This window comes from Myotis daubentonii, chromosome 20, assembly GCF_963259705.1.
Source record: "Myotis daubentonii chromosome 20, mMyoDau2.1, whole genome shotgun sequence".
NCBI lineage: Eukaryota > Metazoa > Chordata > Mammalia > Chiroptera > Vespertilionidae > Myotis > Myotis daubentonii.
The window spans coordinates 15,407,394-15,427,496 of record NC_081859.1 but is presented as its reverse complement, the minus strand read 5'-3'; the positions used below and the strand labels follow the sequence as shown (position 1 = coordinate 15,427,496).

Here is a 20,103-nt window from a genome sequence, read left to right as displayed (position 1 = left end):
CTGGAGCAATCCCAGCAGGCAAGAGGCAAAAATTAAAAATCAGCAGCACTGCCACGCAGTCTAGGGTGGAAGCGTGCGATTCAGGTTGAAAGAGAAAAATTACTTCGGTCAACACTGCTCCTAACGGGTTTAAATTATATGCATACATTTCCTTTATTTTTATTGTTAACGTAAGAAGAGAAGTGTTTCTGGGGCCTTCACGTGAGCCCGTGTTGCAAAACTAAAGCCGAAGCACAGATAGAGACACGGGGGAGGGTGCGGGGGGGAGGGTGCGGGGGGGGGGGCGCCCCACAGAGAGGGGAGGGGGCTGGTCCTGGCTACAGCCTTTGAGGGAGGCCCAGAGGGAGGCCAGGGAGACACTCTGCATTTGTTCCTTTGTTTTTCTGTTCATGTCCAGGCCCCACAATCCATAGACAACTTTCCTTAAGCAGAGTCCCTGTGCGTCAGCTTTGGTGGGATCCTGTGGAGACAGAGCTGGAGGAGGGGGGGGGATGTGGGGGGGGGAGCCCAGCCTGGGGAGGGGGCGCTGCTCTGGGGCACGACTGTTTATTTAGGAGTCAGAGGGGTTGGGGCAGCAGGGACCTGGAGATGACCAAGCGCCCTCACCTGAAGCCTTGAGGGGTGTGGGGGGGTCCACGCCCAAGGGTTTGTTGCCGCCGTGTTCCTACAGCCATGTTCCCACAGGCATGTTCCCTCAGCTGTGTTCCCACAGGCGTGTTCTCGCAGCCGTGTTCCCACAGGCGTGTTCTCGCAGCCGTGTTCCCACAGGCGTGTTCTCGCAGCCGTGTTCCCACAGGAGTGTTCCTACAGCCGTGTTCCCCCAGGCGTGTTCTCGCAGCCGTGTTCCCACAGGCATGTTCCCGCAGCCGTGTTCCCATAGCCGTGTTCCCACAGGAGTGTTCTCGCAGCCGTGTTCCCCCAGGCGTGTTCCTACAGGCGTGTTCCCGCAGCCGTGTTCCCACAGACGTGTTCCTACAGCCATGTTCCTGCAGCTGTGTTCCCACAGGCATGTTCCCGCAGCCGTGTTCCCATAGCCGTGTTCCCACAGGCATGTTCTCGCAGCCGTGTTCCCACAGGCCTGTCCCTGCAGCCGTGTCCCCGCAGCCGTGTCCCCGCAGCCGTGTTCCCACAGCACCTCCGTGGAACTGTTCTTTAAGCCAGATCACTTCACTGAGGTGGACATACAGATGGCGAATTAGCACATAACGTGTCCAACACCATCGGGGAAGCACACTGCAACCACAATGGGACGGCCCTGTAACGCTCAGCGTGGCTGGAGCCCGCGGGCGGGGTTACTGCCCGGGGTGCACACGGACAGCACCCTGGACCCGGCCTCTTAATAAAACACAGAAACACGCCCCGGCCACGGGACCCAGCACCTGCACTCCTGGCCTCTCAGCACCGAGAAGTGAAAGCTGGACACGCATCTCAGCACCGGCCGAGCCCTGCAAACAGCACGGACACCCCTCCTACGAGTGACAGCGTAACCAGAACCTCAGCTGGCAAGGCCAAGGTGAGGAATCCAACTTTAAGGCCAGGCGCCCGAGAGTGCGGCGGCCACCCCGCCTGTGACCCATCTGCCCCGCGACCGGCCGCTCGCCGTCCCCTGTGGCTCCCCCACGGTCCTCACCCGAGGCCCGCCCGGTGGTGGTGACCTGCTGTGCCCCCCGCGAGGAGGCACCAGGGCCTTCCCAGCATCACCCCCTCCGGGCTCAGCTCTGCCCAGCGGAGCTCGGAGGAAGTCTGATCTTGCAGGGGAAGAACCCGGAGACCAGCATCCACTGGAAGCCGGGCCTCCTGTCCGCCTGCCCTTGGGGTAACGGGGCTCCCTCTGCTCGTCCAGCGCCTCCTGCGAACAGGTCTGGAGGCCGGCGGTGCGATCTGATGCACTCGGTTCCAGCTCGGGGGCTGACGTTCTGTTTGACACAGAAATCCACCGCGGGCTTTGCCCCGTGCCATCTGAGGGTCCAGAATGCCCAGGGCTGCGCAAAACCACCTGTCCAGGGAGCCCCGAGAAATGGCTGCTCTCTGCGCGGCCTGAGGACACGGGGCAGGCCCAGGCCAGTGCTCTCTGCCTGCTGAGACCCGGCCGCAGGCAGCTCTGAGCACCCCTGCCGCCCTGCAGGCGGAGGCAGAGCTCCCAGGGCCCTGGCCTCCGGGGTCCCTCCTCTCCACGGTCAGGGAGCCTGAGGCGCTTTAACAGTCACTGCCCTCTCGGCTAGGACCTCGGCTTTCCTCTCCAGCAGGCCTGGGCCGCCAGGCAGCCCCCGGGGCTCACTGGCCAGGCTTCGGTCTCCGGAGTCTGTTTCTGTACAAAAGCCCGTTCACTCAGGAGGCAAAGAACCCTCTCTCAGTTCTGCAAGTAGGAACCTGATCCTGACCAAAACGCCACTTACTCCAGGGCAACCACGGAAAGACAATTCCCTTTACTCTAGTCCGAGGCAACACGCCACCTAACCCCTCCACCATCCCACCGCCATGGGCCAGCCCCCTCCTCAAACCGCCCCACTCCCCCATCCTCCTCCAGCAGGAGCCCAGAGCTCACCTCAGCCCCGCCCCCTCTGCCCGGAGCTCCGCCCCCTGCCTCGGCTCCCCAGGTGACAGGTGATGGGTGGCAGAGAGGAAGGGGCAGGAGTCCAGCCGCTGTGCCCTGGGACTGGCACCCTCATCTGCTCGGTGTAAAAGGAGGAACGTGAGATACACCTTGCAGACACGAAACCCAGTCATTTATGGCACCTGCCTGGCACACACCAGACCCTTCAGAAGCCACTGCCATTGTGTCATTACTCTGGTGCAGCCGAAGTCCTGGGCCCTGGTAAGGGCTGCACCGCCGCTGTGCACGCGGAATTTCCGGTGACGTCGCCACTCCCGGGAGCGTCCTACCAAATGCGGACGAGCCAGGCCCCTCCACCCCATCCTGTGTGCCACGGAACTTTGAAATCCTCGAGTCAGGACTCCCTTCTCTTCTACGAAGCCTGGTCCCGGGGTCACACTGAACTATTTCCTGAAGTTCCTGAAACCTTCTCCCCACCGTCGGTTCACGTGTCCGCAAACCCGTCAGAGCCAGGCAACGATCCTGCCACGGGCCACCCAGGACTTCCCAGGCCTTCCTTCCGGCTGGCCCACATCCCCCAGGGCCCGCTGCTCCCAGGGACCCGCCGGCCTTCCCCTGGGGAGGTGGCATTCAAGGCCAACGGGGACAGGCAGGAAATCTAGGCCAGCCCGAACGCCAAGGACAGGCTGCGGGAAGAGCCGCTGGGCCCGCAGGGCTCTCAGCTTCTCCGGCGACCCACGGCCTGCAGGAGGCGGGCGGGCGAGCTGCCTTAAGGACAGTGTGACGCCACCAGGTAACAGGCGCAGCGCCCATGGCTTTAGCCCAGCGGCTCTCAACCTTCTGGCCCTTTAAACACAGCTCCTCATGTTGTGACCCAACCGTAAAGTCATTTTCGTGGCTACTTCATCACTGTCATGTGGCTACTGTTATGAATCGTCATGTAAATATCTGATCTGCAGGATGGTCTTAGGCGACCCCTGTGAAAGGGTCATTCGACCGCCAAAGGGGTCGCGACCCACAGGTTGAGAACCGCTGCGTTAGCCGACGGAAGCTCATGAGGTCTGTGTGTATCTCCTGGCTGGGCCATCGGGGGTTACTGTCCTGAGAACTCCCCGTTCAGCCGCCTCGAGGTCAAGGCTGCCACAGGCTAGCAAATGCTTCTGGTGGCTTCCTTCCTCCCAGAGGTCAGCCCCTGCATCCGCGCAAAGGCCCGGGGGAGGCTGAAGCCGGGGGAGACGTCAGCGCAGGCCAGGCCCGAGACCCCGCGCTCCGGAAGGGCGCCGGGCCCCAAACCGCCCGGCGAAGGAGCCCTCTGCTCAGTGCCTGGACACCTGACGGCCACCGCGGGCCCTGCAGGGCGAGCCGGCAGGAAAGATGCGAACCCCCAGAGCTAACACTGCAGCCCGCCCGCCCCGTGTTACAGCCAAAGAGGGTTTCCACGTCACACGCCAAATGCCTCGCAAAGCCCGTGTTGGCGGGCGGGTGCCAAGGCTGGGGCATGTCTGGCCCAGGAACAGCCCAGCTGCTGTAGGGACCTGTCACCACCCAGCCCTGCCTCCTGTCAAACTCAGGGTCCCCCAGGCCTTCCTGGAATCCAAAGGGAGCTGCTGTGTTTGGGGTGCATCCAGCTGGGCCCAGCCGCCTGGCCGGCTTCTCCCTCCACCCCACCACCCACCCCCGATGGCAGAGAGCGGCCTTGTGACGCGGGACGTGCTGGGCAGGAGAGAGGAGGTGGGTGGGCAACGTGGGCCCAGAGACCCTGCCCAGCCTGGCCCCCGAGGCCACAGGGAAGGGAAGCCGCGCTTTCACCTGGGAAGGATCCTGTTCTAATCAACACGTGCCCACTGGCACCCGGCACAGCACAGAAGCCATGCAGGCCATTCGGTCACACATGTTCTGTGCCAAGCAGTGGGGGGACATGTGCATCTCGTTCTTGCCCTTGTGAGCCACCGGGTTCTGAGAGAGGCACCAAGAACGCAGGGAGCCCTCGCCGGTGTGGCTCCGTGGGTAGAGCGCCCGCCCACGGGCTGAACAGGCCCCGGGTTCGATTCTGCTCCAGGGCACGTACCTCAGTTGCAGGCTCGATCCCCGACCCTGGTCAGGGCGCGTGCAGGAGGCAACTGATCGATGTGTCTCTCTCACAGCGATGTTTCTGTCTGTCTGTCTCTCCCCCTCCCTTCCACTCTCTCCAAAAATCAGTTGCAAATATCCTGGGGTGAGGATTAACCAAAAAAAAAGAAAGAAAGGGAGGAATCAGGGGAGGGAGAGGAGGGAAGGAGCCTTCCACTGCCCCCAAAGCTGGGACTCCTGTGCCTGGATGACCTCAGCCAGTTTCCACCTCCAAAAGGTACGAGAGACTGGGGGGGGGAGGGGGGCGAGTAACCTGACCCCCTCCCGCAGCTGAATGCAGCCCATTGTTTTTAACCTCAGGTTCTGAGCCCTGGTAACAGTGAGGCCTCCCCGCCTGAGAGCCTCCCTGGAAAGTAACCCGCTGCTGTCATCGCCGGGAGGGGAGGGACGGGGAGGACTCAGCACAGGCCAGCTCGCGCATCAGCCGGGGGCGGGAGGACAGGACCGGGCTCCCTCCCGCCCGCGTCCTGTGCCAGGTCCCTGTGCTGCCTGATCTCACTTCATGTTCACGACGGCCCACGAGAGAGGGTCAGTATCTTCACGTTAGAGCAGCGGTTCTCAACCTGTGGGTCGCGACCCCTTTGGGGGTCGAACGGCCCTTTCACTGGGGTCGCCTAAGACCATCGGAAAACACATCTATAATGACATATTGTTTTTGTGATTCATCGCTACGTTTTAATTATGTTCAGTTTGTAACAATGAAAATACATCCTGCATATCAGGTATTTACATGACGATGCATAACAGTAGCAACATTACAGTGATGAAGTAGCAACGGAAATAATGTTATGGTTGGGGGTCCCCACAACATGAGGAGCTGTATGAAAGGGTCGCGGCGTCAGGAAGGTTGAGAACCGCTGCGTTAGAGCCAAGGAAACACAGCTCAGAGAGGTGAATCCCCGCCGAGGTCTGGGACCCAGGGAGGGTGCGGATTCAGGTCTGGCCGCCCCGCCCAGCTCTCCCCGGACAGACGGTCTCACTTTGCGCATCAGAACTATCCTGCTCCTGTACAAACCTCCTCCAAAGAGCCCCTAGCCCAGCCGTGGGCAAACTACGGCCCGCGGGCCTGATCCGGCCCGTTTGAAATGAATAAAACTATTAAAAAAAAAAAAGGCCGTACCCTTTTATGTAATGATGTTTACTTTGAATTTGTATTAGTTCCCACAAACACTCCATCCATGCTTTTGTTCCGGCCCTCCGGTCCAGTTTGAGAACCCACTGTGGCCCTCGAGTCACAAAGTTTGCCCTCCCCTGGCCTCGAGCCTGCCTGTTCCCGGTTGGGAAGCGGCGACATGCCATCCCTCAGCGATCGCCCTCACTACCACCTACACAGGGAGGAAGGGGGAACTGTGGGCTCAGCCAGCCTGCCGCCAGCATGGCTGCCTCTGAGGTCCGTGCAGTTTAGTTACTGTTCACTGAGCATTTCGGACATCCAGACACTGTGCCGGCGCCTCACACATTACCTCACGGAAGGCTCGCAGCCCTCAGACGGGTACGATCCGTCCCATTTTACAGATGTTGAGACTGAGGGGCAGGAAGGTAAGACATTTCTCTCGGGTCACACAGTCAGGAAGGGGTGGAGTCTGGGCTCAAGCCCAGGACTGTCCTGACTCCACACCAGGGCTCTCTACCCCCTCACCTCCCTCCCACGGGTTCACCCTCAGTGAGTACACACTGGGCATTAGTTCCTCTCCAGTCGTCCTGACCACCTCGCTCTGGTCAGCTGGGGTGCGGGTGGCGGGTCTCCATGTGACAGTGCAGCTGCCCACGCACTGAACCTTTTGTCAGCAGAGCGTCCATCTGTGTGGAGTCTTTGGATCCAGAATAATCCCTTTCCTTGACCACTTCTATCAGACAGCAAACCCCCCCCCCCCCCACCCCAGCCTTTACCCAGACGCCTTCCCCAGCGGCTGTTGACAAAATTTCATTCCTCTTCCCTGTCCCACGACATGACTGCAGCTCCCGCGGTCAGGGGCCTGCACCAGCCCGTGGTTTATAACTCGCAGTGAATGAACGGGCGTGTTCCATGGCTCTCCACTTTGTTCTGAGTTGTGCACATCTCACATATGTCTGTTGGCATCCGCTCTGCTTAGAGGGCAGACCCCAAGGCCAGGGACAGCACCGGTACGTGCAGACAGAGGTGAGGGCAGAGGCCTGCTGTCTGGGCGGCCACCGGGTGCAGGTCCACGCCGCCACGCGGGCGGCCACCAGAACGGAGGCCCAGCTCTGCTCAGAGGTTTCCGGATCTAGCCCGGCACCCGTCATGCTTAGAAGGTGCCGCGTATTTGTATTTGCTGAATGCCTTGTCTGCTTTATTTATTTGTTTGTTTTGTTATATTTTTTCCGTTGATTTTTAGAGAGAGTGGAAGGGAGGGGGAGAGACAGAGAGAGAAACATCGATGTGAGAGGGACACATTGGCTGCCTCCCACATATGCCCCGAGGTACATGCCCTTGACCGGAATCAAACCCGAGACCCTGAGCCCATGGGCCGATGCTCTAGCCACTGACCCAAACAGGCCAGGGTTCCCGTTTGCTTTGAAAGCTCAAGACTTTGCTGAATTCCATCCTTTCACTTCCCAGGACACAGGCGAGAAGAACACCACATGGTCCTGGAAAACTCCAGGCCCGGTCAGGCGTCCTCGAGCTCAGGTGGGGTGCAGAGTCCTCTCAATCACTCAGGAGCTGAGCGCGCTGTTCCAGAAACATCAGACTCCTGCTGGCGACGCCCTCCTGGCTCACCCACTCTTCCCTCTTGTCCGTCATTTGCATTCCCACCTGCAGGCCGGCAAACCACAGGGGCAGGAAGCTCCGGCCACAGTCCACATCGGTCCGGTGGCCACTCAGGCAGGAGGAGGCGAGACCCAGCAGCCAGCGGAAGTGGCACCAGGAGGGGATCCAGAATGTCTGTCTGCTCACCCCTGCTTCCCACCCACACTGCAGCGGGCGCCCTTAGCGATGGTTCTTACCAAGGTCTCTTTCCACAAGGCAGAGGGGAACCACCCTGCTTGAGGGCGGAGCTTGTCCTGGCCCATTATCTCTTTTAAAACGACTTTGGGCAGGAAAGAACACACACTCTCTCAACATGGCTCTACAAAGACTTATCTCACGTGAGACTCGCAAAGACCACATGAAGGAGCAGACTTCAGCAATACACCCATTTTACAGATGAAGCCAAAACCCATAGAGGCCACATCTGGGAACCGCTGGTCTTCCCAGCTCACTGCACTCCTCGCGTACGCCCAGCAAAGCTCTCGGAGAAGGCCCCGCGTCTCCTAAGCCACTTGGAATTACTCAGGTGCTCGCTACCATGGGGACCTACCACTGTGATGGCCGCAATGACGACGGCAAAGAGGAGGAAAAGCTGTCAGCGGTTTCACAGAGACTAAACTATCCACGATAACGCATTCAAAACGTCCCCTCCACCAGCCAGTGTTGTTATCGGGGAGGGCTTTTCAGGGGTTTCTCAAACCTGAACACTGTCTTCCTCACCTCCCAGTTTCACACCCAGCGACCAATTTTCCTGCCCTCGTCTCAGCAACCAGGGCCTCAGGATTTGCTGTCCCAACAAAACCTCCCGGCCATTTATTTCTTAAGCTGTTGGCTGCGGTCGGATTTTCCACTTGACATTGTTTAAGAGATTAAGCTGTTTATCGCATTGTCATACACAGGCCCTTTCAGTTTCCTGCTAATAGATTCAGGTTAGATAAGGGTGACAGAAGCGATATCCCCCGAGTTGCTCCCATACCCCCAGCCCAGGTCCTTTTTCTGCAGGGCTCTGAGGCAGATGTTACTAAATCTGCTCTTCAGAGAGCGCGCTGGCGAAGAGAACCCCGCGCACAGCCACGCAGAGCAGAGGGCTGGGCACACGCCAGCTCCCAGCCACAGTGGAAACAGCACTTAACGGGAGATCCTGCGGAATTATCCTCTCTAGACGCGGTCATCAATTGCCATAGAGAAGGAAAAAACAAATGGAGCTGAGCCTGGAAAGAATGTCGGCGAAACTGGAAAAACACTTGCTGGGAACTGCCTGGGGGTACAGTGAGCCCTCCTGTCATCGCCCAGGTCTACCAACCCCAGCGAACCAAGAGAGACTGCTGATGGGGCTGGTGGGTGGCCCAAACCCCTCCGCCCTGGGGCAGGCTGCATACCCCCGGAGCACCTGAAAATATTAAGTGCCGGTAATATAAAATGCATTACAACTTCTTCTGGGGAAACAGTACAATCAGTGTATTCACCGATTAAATGGATGGGGGGGGGGGGGCGGTGCAGAATGCAGAGCATCCCATAAGAAGGGCAAAGAAAAAAAATATTGCCGATGCCCCAAAGCCAAAGGCGGAAGTGCCTCGCTTGGGCCCTCTGATGCATGAAGACCAACTTTATGACCTGACCGTGAGCAAAGGGCCCTCCCTTTCGGGAGAGTTCTCCTTGGCCGGGATGGGACCAGACCCTGCATCGCCAATGCACAGTATCTCTGCTGGGCCAGGCAGACCCTAATCTTACCACCAGGTCAACGGAAATAACCTCAATGCCTTTGTTTGAGATGCTGTAACACTTGATTTTCCCTTTCCACCCAGAATCTTACCACAAAGGTAAAATGCTAGATTAACAGGATAACAGCGAACCTCACTTTAGTCGAAAATTAACCATCACCCTCCCTGGCTGAGAGCAAAGTTCTTTTACATAATCTGAGACGGGAGATTAAACCATACCTCTCCCCACATTAACACCTACTATATAAATACAAATTATAGGGGTTTGTTCTTTTGCTTACCATCTTTTGGTTACTTGTGAAGATTATGAGCCGGTTGGGAGCAAAATAGAAGTAAAACATTCAGGAAATAAAAAAATGTAGTACATATTGACTAGTAGCCTTCTGTTGAATGTCTTTCCATCAGGTGATATCCAGTCAATAAAATACAGCTCAATAAGAGGAAAGATCAGGTTTTTTAATAATGACTTTTTAAAAAAATGTATTTTTATTGATTTCAGAGAGAAAGGGGGAGGGAGGGAGAGAGAGATAGAAACATCAATGATGAGAGAGAATCACTGATCGGCTGCCTCCTGCATACCCCCTATGGGGATAGAGCCCGCAACCCAGGCATGTGACCTTGACCGGAATCAAACCCGGGACCCTTCAGTCTGCAGGCCGAGGCTCTATCCACTGAGCCAAATCAGCGAGGGCAACAGTGACTTCTTCATGAAATTGCTGAACAACACGCCCGACAGGTTGGTCTACAGCCTGCGTGTTGCTTACCAGCAAAATGATGATGATGATGGTGGTGGTGGTGGTGATGGTGGTGATTACAAGTCCTTTCTCATCAGAGAAAGCTTGGAAGGCCCTGCCTTCAAGTAGGAAACCTCTCTGGGAGAGGTCTTCCCTGTGAAGACTCAGCAGAAGGGTGTCATCACTGACCTCACTCCTCGAGGCCTGTGCAGCGTGCGCTTCTGCTGCAAGCCCGTGTGTCTCTTTCGTTTCCAGCCTTAAAATAGTCCCCAGCCCTGCAAGTGAGCAAAAGGAAACCACCCCAGGAAGCAGTCAAGACTTCTCGCAGGTAAGGCCAGCCTCACCCTCAACACGCCCTGAAAGGTACTTCCTTTCATGGGACCGCTGTGGTGCCACGGTAGCCTGTGGGTACCAGTCTAGGAGAAATTTAATTTCATTCCAGACATTCCGGCCGAGGCAGAATCACTTCCCAGGGGTGTACTGGGAGGAAAGCGGGGCCTAAACAAAACCCTGGAATATGGTTACAGGACCCACACTTTTTGGAGAATGCAGAGCATCACTTCTGAAGGACCTAATGACTTCCCAAGACAGACGCTGCCTCGCCAGCACTCACGATGTCTCCCAGCTCCACCTCGACCAGCATCTCTGGAGCCTCTACTACGGGCCAGGTGCTTGCCAGGTACGTATATACACACACTGCATCAATGGCCTCTGACCCCATGGGCCACGCCCACTCTCCCCATGTTTCAGAGGGCTTGCAGACTGAGGTTTCACCCCACGTCTCTTAAACCCCAGTCTGTCACCCTTACGCCTATGGGCCCAGGTCACAGGAATAAGCCATGAGCTTGCCTGAATTGTTCTTTCCCCCTCTCCTTGTTCTTCATCTTCCAGATGGTTCAGCATTTCTTTTATGGATAGATAATGAGATACTGTCTCCCATCTACTGCTTCATTCACTCACCCATTCCTGTAACCATGTTTTTTTAAAAACGCACTACCTTTAAAGCCAAGGTAGATCTCCCAAGGTAAGGAGTTTATCCACTAGTAAAGTTTTGTTAGTGAAAAGGAGGATGCAAATGTGGGTCCCGTGACTATATGGCATGCTTTCTGGGCTTGCTTTCCTCGTCTGTAAGATGTGGATATTGGAAGACATGAGCTCCCAAGCCTTCCCCACCCCCAAATTCACATCACGTTAATTATATAAGCGACAGAAAAGTTTTTATTTTTTTAATAGTAAAAACAGAGGCCTCGCTGCCTAACGAAGTCATATACACGTTTACGGTATCTTTCAGCCAAGGAGACGTGAGTGGTCTTCAAAGTAACAATCCAGGAAAAATGAGTGGCCAGGTGTCTGGAAGGACCACCGTGAGGTCAAGGTTGGCGGGGGGACTACAGCAAGACCAGGGTCGACTCCAGGATCACGTGACGAGGTTGGTGGACCCTGCCAGACCTCAAGATTGGCCTCCACACTCGGGCAGGCTGGACCCGCTGGGCAGCGCGAAGGCTGCACGCGGGGTGTTTCTGTTCCAAGATGTTGGGGACGCTTACACCACCACCACCGTGCCCGGGGGAACTGGGCACACAAATCCCGAACATCCAGCTAATAAACTGGCACTTGGCCGACTACATAAAGGGCTTCCCATATTTCTAATGAATTCACAGTTGGGCTTGGTGTGATTTCACCAACAATGCGCTCCCGGATTCGTGAAAATGACATCCGTGCCAATTCTACCTCGTCAGGAAAACCATCGTTGCAAGGCATGCTGGTCACGGATTTCAGGGCACACCGTGCATGCCCTACCTCAAGCTCTCCTCTCCTGTCAAAACCCACAGAACCGTCCACATCGAATGTACAAGCACAACCGGACCTAGAAGAGTTCCTGGATTCATTCAGGTTCCTGCCGATGGCCTGAAGTCTACAGAGTTTTCTCTATCAAGATATAAAATTCTCGCCCTGACTGGTTTGGCTCAGTGGATAGAGCGTCAGCCTGTGGACTCAAGGGTCCCCGGTTCGATTCCGGTCAAGGGCATGTACCTTGGTTGCGGGCACATCCCCAGTGGGGAGTGTGCAGGAGGCAGCTGATCGATGTTTCTCTCTCATCGATGTTTCTAACTCTCTATCCTTCTCCCTTCCTCTCTGTAAAAAAATCAATAAAATATGTTTAAAAAAAAGATATAAAATTCTCTCCATTAAATATTTGAAAATTCTACCTTTCGATAACAAAGTCAAACCCGAAAAAATAAAATAAGCCTGCGCAATGTTATCCGTGCTCCTAGGAACACAAATAAACTAATCTAATCTGTAACTGCATGTAACAGGTATGTGCCAACAAAATCACAAACGTGACTCCATAGCAATTCAGCACTTGAAAACAGAAGCGCCAAAAAGCGATTTCTCTTACACCTGAAAGACATTTTTCTCGAAGCAGCAACTGACTGGTTTAGTATGTTTTTCTTACAAAACCTGAAGGCTAGGTGAGTTCTGAGCTGTGTTTTTGCAATGCCTCAACATCAGTCTCTCCTTTTCTCTATGCCCTCCACCTTTACTTGAAAGAATTTTCAGCTGGCTGAGCTACTCCTATCTTTGTTAAAAAACGAAAGACTTTTGAAGTGGTGTTTTGGCTCTATGCAGGCAAAGCCTCACTTTCCAAACAGAAATATCTGAGGAGGCCAAAGCCCTCGGATATCAGCCTGTTTTACTTTTCAGTTCATGTCCTGGCATCCTACCAGGACGGCTCCTAATATCAGTCTAGTTACTAATGAGAACCTTGGGATCCTACTGATGATTTATTGTGATGCCTTTTTCAACATGAAATTACAAAGAACCAGTCTTCCAGGGAAGAGAGAGATGACAGACACATCAACTGATGGGTCTTAAGTAAAAGCACAGAATTAAATGTGCCCAGTTTTGGCCTCTGGGCCCGAGGTCTACACCTAAGGAATCTTGTCACACTTCCAGACACCCTGAAATGTCACCTACACCACGTTTTAGGTCAAATGTCTAGAATTACGTAGTCACAGACAGTTAGAACTAGACAAACCCCCATGACATCACCCTCACGCAAGAGACACATTTTAAAAGGAGGAAACTGAGCAGAGAGTGGAGCCACTCATAGGTCCCTTTGTCTCGCTGAGTCTGGGTTTCTTTGTCCCCAAACAGAGCAGGGTAACACCCAGAACCTCACATAAATGACTCAGGGTCCTCCCAGACCTGAAAGGTGCGGAGGCCTTGCCAGAAAGATCCCATCCACGAACCGGACAAAGAAGAAAGAGGCCCCATCTCAAGAAAACTGCATATTCAACCTGACTCAGATTTCCCCTCTCCCCCCCCAGATCTGGGCCTTTAACATTCTCAACCAGAAAAGAATTTTCTGCTTAAAAGTACTTACCACCACATTCTTTTCTTTTTTTTAAGTAATCCTCTAAGGCCTTTAAATTTTAATTTGGTTTGCCCACAAATAAAAATTTTATACTTTTCAAAACCACATAGAACCCTTATAAACGGAATTTTTTAGTACACGTGAGAGTTTTTCACAAACAAGACAACAAAGACGGGCACTAGATTATCGGGGTGATCACTTGCTAAGTTATATAAATGTCTAATCGCCATGCTGCACCCCTAAAAATACTATAATACTGTATTTCAACTGTAGTTGGAAAAAACACACAAAACTAGTCAATACCAAAAAAAGCAAAAGAAACAAAACTCTAATAGCCCTTAACAAGTAGTAAGCACGGGAAACCAAAAAAATGTTATACTATCCTTCTTTGTATATCCATCCGATCTCCACCCCACAGATAGCTAAGCCAACATTTGTGTGGGGTTTTTTTTGTACCCCTAATTAATAGTACAATATTGGAGCAAATCAATAAAATCTCCTTTTTTAAAGTAATATGCACACATATTTTAATGTAGTACTTTGAGCCTGGTGTTTCAATGGCTCAGATACTAGTGAATGGAATAATAGAGGAAAGTAAAGAACTGCTGATTAATTTTGAGTTATTTTAAAGAATAAAAGAGAAATTCACTTGGAGAAACTCGCTTCTGTCCAGATCCCAGTGAAGAATAAAGGCCCGAACGTAAGCCACTGAACCCAAGGCATGTAATACCCTTTCTGCCGAACAAATTTCAAGTCCCATCTTTTATAAACAGACATCAGGTGCAAAAACTCAGAACGTTCTACTTCGGGGACAGATGCATCTGCCAGGCTCATCGGGAGCCACGGGGAAGGCCTCAGGCTGTGCACGGTCCCCCGGGCTCTCTCTGGCTCCTTCCCATGGGGGCAAATGAGGAGAGTGGCCTTCTCACCGCATTCCCTGCCAGGAAAAAGGCCTTGGCTGATTTGCATAACCTAAATGGAGAAGTAATTGTCAGAGTGCATTGCCAAGGGACGTGCTTCTCCCCGCGCTGTTAACTATAGGGAGGCCCTCTGAACTCCCCGCTCACGGGCTCTGAGATCCCAGCAGTGGTGAGCGGCCAGGAGGCCAGAGCCCACAAAGCAGCCAGCTTCAGGCTCCTCTGGGCGGCCCCTCCGCCTGCACAGCCTGTCACGCCCGCGGCCTGTTTCTCAGAGGAGAGGCAGGGCTGCTCAAACCCCAGGGCCAGGGCGGGAGGGCTGAACATGCAGCTCCAAGCCTGTGTGTGTGTGTGTGTGTGTGTGTGTGTGTGTGTGAGGTGTGTGTGGGAGTGAGGGTGTGACAGTGTGTGACAGGGTGCAAGTGTGTGTGAGCACAGGCGAGGGCGTGTGTGAATTTGTATGAGCGAATGTCTGTGTATGTGTGAGGATGGATGGTGAGTGTGAAGGTGAGTGAATGTGAACATGTGTGAGCGTGGACATGTGTGAGCGTGGACATGTGTGAGGGCCTGTGAGTGTGAGCACGTCTGAGGGCGTGAGCACCTGGGTGCAGGATAAAAACAAGCAGCAAAGCCAGAGGAGAGAAAGGGGTGCTGGTACCGCAGCGCCTCAGACAGAGCTGGCTCAGGGTTTATCTATGAAACACTGAGGAGCCCAGCCAATCAAGATGTCTGGCCGTCTGTAGACAAAACAGCAGTACCTGGTAAGCAAGGGATTTCTGAGCCAATGAGCAGATGTTGTGGTGTCGCAAGTCCGGCTGCACCATAACAATCTGCACAAGAAACAGAAAACTTAGCTCATCATGCCAGCACTCAACCAGAAGCTCCAATGTCCCCGGGATCCCATCATTTCCAGTTGGTTACCCCCTCACCCCCAACACACATTCTCCATCAGCCTCGTGTGAGTCAGAGAGCAGGCGGGCAGGGACTCTTCCTGGCCCAGCTCTGGGGGCGTCTGGGAACCTGTTTAAAGGCAGGAAGGCGGCGGACAGAGGCAGGCCGAAAACACCGCTCCACCCTCCGGTTTCTCCATCAGCTCCCCTCGGGCACCTGACACACACACACACACACACACACACACACACACACACACACACAAGGGTCGCCTGTCATTCTCGCCCCTCCACTCTCTTCCAGGCGAGAGCCCCTTTCAAACCCGAGACGCACTAACTGTTTTGAGAACCAGCCCATAGGAGCTGCGGACCCGCCGCTGGAATCGGCGAACGGAAAGCGGGAGAACAAGTTAAAGCACCTGGGCTGTGCCAGCGCGCTTCGGGGTTCAAAACGCAAACGGGAGGCGTGAACAGAGGGCCGTGTCCTCCTCGCCTGTGACTGTGGGCAAGAAGGCAGAGAAAGCCGGCCCGTCTCCCGGGAGCAGCGCTTTCCACCCGTCCTGTACCGCCACCCTCCCGGTGGGCCAGGCCTGACACCCCGTCCCGGCCACCGAATGCCAGGCTGACCGGGGCCACCAACAGAAAGTGCAGTTTCATGAAAAGAAATGCCCTGGTTTCCAAAAGGCAGACTGCGACCTCTGAAGTGGGAACGAGGGACACACATGCTTTGAGGCCCAAGATACCCGAGACAAGGACGGAGAGTAGAAATACAAAGTTCTCGGTGCCGTGGGTGAAGTCACAGAGGCACAGCCAGCAGTGCTGGGTATACAAGATGCAGTCGGAAGGCTGCCGACGACACCAACATGCAGACTTTCCCCAGGAGCACAAGAAGCCCTCGCAGGCCGAGCGAGGAATTTCCCCAGACGCTGGGAAAGCTGAGAGAAAGTCCAGGCCCTTTCAGAAGCGCTACCTTCAACGCGTGTCTTCCGTAAGACACTCTGATCGTCCTCGGAGCGAGAACAGCCGAGGACTGAGATTAACCACAACAGAAATAAACAAGATGTCAGCACGACGGACCGGGACGGACGCCCTTGAACAGGTACCCGCACCAGTCAGCACGCATGTCCATGAGGTGGTGTCCACCCTGGAGACATCACCCAGGTCCCCAGCCGGGCAATCTGACCTAACGCGACATTCTATGGTTAAAGAAACGCAAAGCCTGGTTTTTATTTTCACTGACACACCAAAACTGTACCTTAGTTACACCGGCCCCATGAACATTGCCATGTCCTGACTTAACTTACTGAGGCCCAGCGGCTCTTCACCTAACAGACCCGCCACAGCCACATCTCCACGTCTCAGGCCCTGTCACAGAATCGCATCACCTGTTTGCCTGGCCTCTTAGCATAGAGGCCGAGCCAATTCAATGCCGCCCTGTGGCTTGTCCTCTGCCGAAAAGAATCGCAGCATTAAGCGGTTCCCCTTAGCAGCTCTGCTCACTCCCGCTGGGGATTCATCGGGAAGATTTTGGTGACATTCGAGAACACCATCTTCCTAAGACGTGACTGGCAACCTACATACAAATTGCTTTTTTAAGATGTTCATGGAAATAGCTACAAACACCCGGAGAGAATAGTAAGTTGTGACTGCCCCAGGGCCCGGGCCAGTCTCCGTGACTCAGTAGAAAGTCGGAAAAAGCAGGAGGGCATGAAAGCAACTCAAGTTCTAGAAAAATCTCAGGGCCAGACTTACCACTCTGGGCTTCTGCTGGTCCAGGGTGTGCAGGAAGGCGGCGGTGGGGTCCAGGCACCGCTCGGGGTCGCTGGAGATGTCCTCCTCCGAGTCCTCGTAGGAGGAGGAGAAGCCGGCAGAGGAGGCCGAGGAAGAGGACAGCTTCCGCAGGGGCAGGATGCCCAGCGGGCTGCCCTGGGCCTCCTCCAACACCCCATCCTCCTGGGCACCCATGTCTGTAATGATGACGGCGGGGATATTGCCGGGGCTGCAGGCCTCCCGCAGCAAAGGCTTGTCCTCCTGCTCCGGGGAGAGCAGCTCTGGGCTGGAGTGGGTGGCTCTGTCTTTCGGGGGGCTTCCCCAAGTCCCCTGGGCTGGTACCCCGAGGCTGCACGTCCAGGCCAGGCAGGCTTCCTCCGTGGGGCTCAGCCAAGCCCTGGAGCTCCCGGGCTGCACGCCCACCCCGTCCGCAGGGAGGCACTGAGGTCCTTTCACATCTTTCGCTGCTTCCCAACAGGGCAAAGGTTCCAGCATTCCGCCAGCGGGAATTCCCGCCTCCGCCTCCCCTGTGCCCGGCTGTGCGGCGCGGCTGCCCCCACGCAAGCCCCGCGGCGGGGACCCTTCATCCACGCGGCTGGAGCATTGCGGAGGCTCCCGGGCCGCTGGGGCCGCACTCGGGGTCACCCCGGGCCCTTCCAAGCCCACATCCCCTGCGCTTTGCGCGTCCACAGTCCTCTCCTCCGGCCTGGCGCCCGCTTCGGGATGCCCGGAGCCCGGCTGGCCACAGGGCAGATGGCCTTTCCCCGCCGTCCCAGGGGGCTCTCCACCGCCGGGCCCGCCGATCTCTGGGGCTGGGCTCGTCTCACCGCCCAGAGCCGGCCCCTTACCCTCCACCAGGGCGGCCGCGGGTGACGGGGGATGCACACCCCGGGGCTTCTCCGGCAGCTCCGAGAGGGCAGGGTCCTGCGGGTGGTGTGGCCCAGGGGACGTGGCTCTAGCTGCCACTTCTGCAGCCATCAAGGAGTTCGCTCCGACCTGGCCCAACGAGGGAGCTGGGCAGCTCGGAGTTTCCAGAGCAGAGACCCTCTTGTCAATCTCCATCGCGGACGGTGAGCCACAGGGGGGGCGGGCAGGGACCCCCTCCTCCATTCTCACCGAAGGGGCTGCGCCCTGAGCCCCGGAGCCCGACGGGGAGGCCGGGCAGGGAAGAGGTGCCACTCCCTCCTGGTCCTTGGAGAGGCTTGGGCTGGGAGCCCCGGCGCTCCTGGCGGGGTCGGCCTCCGAGGTCTCTGGGCATCGCTCCCCCCAGGACTTGGTCCTCCGGCCCACGCTCTGAGCCAGGGCCCTGCCCGGGGGCTGGCTGCTGCTGCGGAAGGGGCTCGGGGAGGGCGATCGCGCCCGGCCCAGGCGCGGGCTGCGGGGCGCGGGCATGGCGGAGCTCTGCGCCTGGATGTGCGCCTCGAACAGGTCCACCTTCTGGTTCACCTGCACGTTCTGCAACTCGCGCTGCAGGACGCGCAGCTTCCTCTGGGCCTCCTCCGGCCCCGGGGGGCTGCGGGCGCCGGCGGCCGCGCCCTGCTGCCCGTCCCCTCGCGGGCGACCCGCCCAACTCGGGCTGCTCACGCCGCTGCTGCCGCTGCCGCCGCTGCTGCTGTTCAGCCGGCGCCGGCCGCTCCGCCAGCCCCGGGGGCTCCCCGGCTCCTCGGGCGACGACTCGGTCGGAGGGAAGAGGAAAGAGGCGTCCCTCCCGGGGCTGAACACGCTGCCGGGGCTCAGGGTGGCGCTCCCCGGCGGCGGGGGCGTCTCGCTGCTGCCGGGCCGGGGGGCGCCGCTCCGCACCTGGTTGGCGCTATTCATGATCACCAGGCTGTTGAGCGCATAGCAGTACACAGCCATAGTACTGGGTCCCGCGCCCGCGCCGCCGCCGCGGCCCCCGCTCCGGCCCCGCCGCCTCCCGCGGCTCCCGGCTCAGCCCCGGAGGCCCGGCGGCCGCGGCTCGGCGCGCAGAGGCAGTGGCATGGCCTGGGCGGCGCGCGAGGGGCAAGATCGCGGGCTCAGCCCCCGCCCCGAGCTCCATACACCGCAGCACCCTGTGGAGACACAAGGAGAAAAGTCAGGACCCCATGGGGAGGATGTGGGCACGGGGAGGGGGCGCCTCGAACCGCGGAGTCCCACCTGTCCGGGATCCGGTGCCCCTGGCCCTCTCACTGGTTCGGAGCGAGGACACAGCCCAGGGGGTGTCGGTGGCCAGCACGGGGGTGGGGGGGGGGCCTCTCCCGAGCGCGCTCCCACCCTCCCCCTAGCTTGTTATTGCTCAGGAAGTGTCTTCCCAAACTCCAAGACTCGTCCCCAGCGCCACGCGGGTGGGCAGGGGGCGGTGTGCCACTACTCGGTCCAAGCGTGCTGGGGGCCCTCTGAGCGAGGGCACCATGCACCCTCTCCGGGCTTCCGCCTGGGCGAACCCAGGTTGCATCGGACAAAACGGGGCCTCCCCGCCCCTGGACTTCAGGACCTCCCCGCTCCACCCTCCCTGGCCACCCGGGACCGACCCGCAGCGACCCGGAGCCGGTCGGACCTGCCTCCCCTCGCCACCGTCTGCGCTCCGGTCCGGGAGGACCCTGCGTGCCGGCCGCTAACCTCCCTGACCCTGCCCACGAAGGTCTGGGCGCCCGGCGGGGCCGCAACCGAGGTGTTTTTCGCACCCGCTTTGTCCCCCGAACAAGTGAGTTTTGTGGGTGTGGGCGCGCCTGCGCGCGTCCGGGAGCGAAGAGCCGCTCGGCCCCGGTCCCGGAACCAATGCTCGCCGCCCCCCGCGGAGGGGCCGCTGTGCCCGCGCGCCCCGTGGGGGAGGACGCGGCTCTCGGCGGCTCTGGGACCCGCGCTCACCCGGAGGGACCCAGGGCGTGCGTGGCCACAGCCGCCGGGAACCCCCGGCTCTGCAAACCTCCCGGGGCCCGAGGTCGAAACCGCCGGGCAGCGCGGCCAAGTGCAGGGCTTCTCCGCATCCCGGGCCGCCTCGCCGTCGCCCGCGGAGCCGCCGGCCGCCCGAGCGGGGGGCGCCTGGCGCGCCGGGGAGGGGCGCGGAGCCCGCGGCCTGGGAGGCGAGCAGGGGAAACGCCGACAGCTCCCTCCCGGCTCGCCCCGCTCTCCCCGCACCCAGACTCCGCGCCAGCCTCCCGGATCCACCCGCTTTCCGGCCTCCCCAGCCCCTCTCGCTGCGCTTTTCCAGAGCCCGGGCCGCTCGTGCTCGCCCCGGAGCCGGGAGGGAGGGGAAAGA

The 20,103-nt window shown here is 57.7% G+C and overlaps 1 protein-coding gene across 5 annotated transcripts in view; it reads right to left on the bottom strand.

Annotated features, from left to right (window-relative positions):
* The window catches only part of ITPKB (inositol-trisphosphate 3-kinase B), a 96,362-nt gene that overhangs the window by 75,948 nt on the left and 311 nt on the right, over nt 1–20,103 (bottom strand). For 2 of the 5 annotated variants that reach the window (XM_059677608.1, XM_059677605.1), the window contains exon 2: nt 16,848–18,916. In XM_059677608.1, the coding sequence (XP_059533591.1) occupies nt 16,848–18,722 (1,875 nt within the window). In that variant the 5' untranslated portion in view covers nt 18,723–18,916. Of the gene's footprint in view, nt 1–9,638; nt 10,185–12,089; nt 15,036–15,742; nt 16,126–16,847; nt 18,917–20,103 lie in introns of those variants that run through there. The other 3 variants (XM_059677609.1, XM_059677607.1, XM_059677606.1) reach the window with 3 other exon arrangements.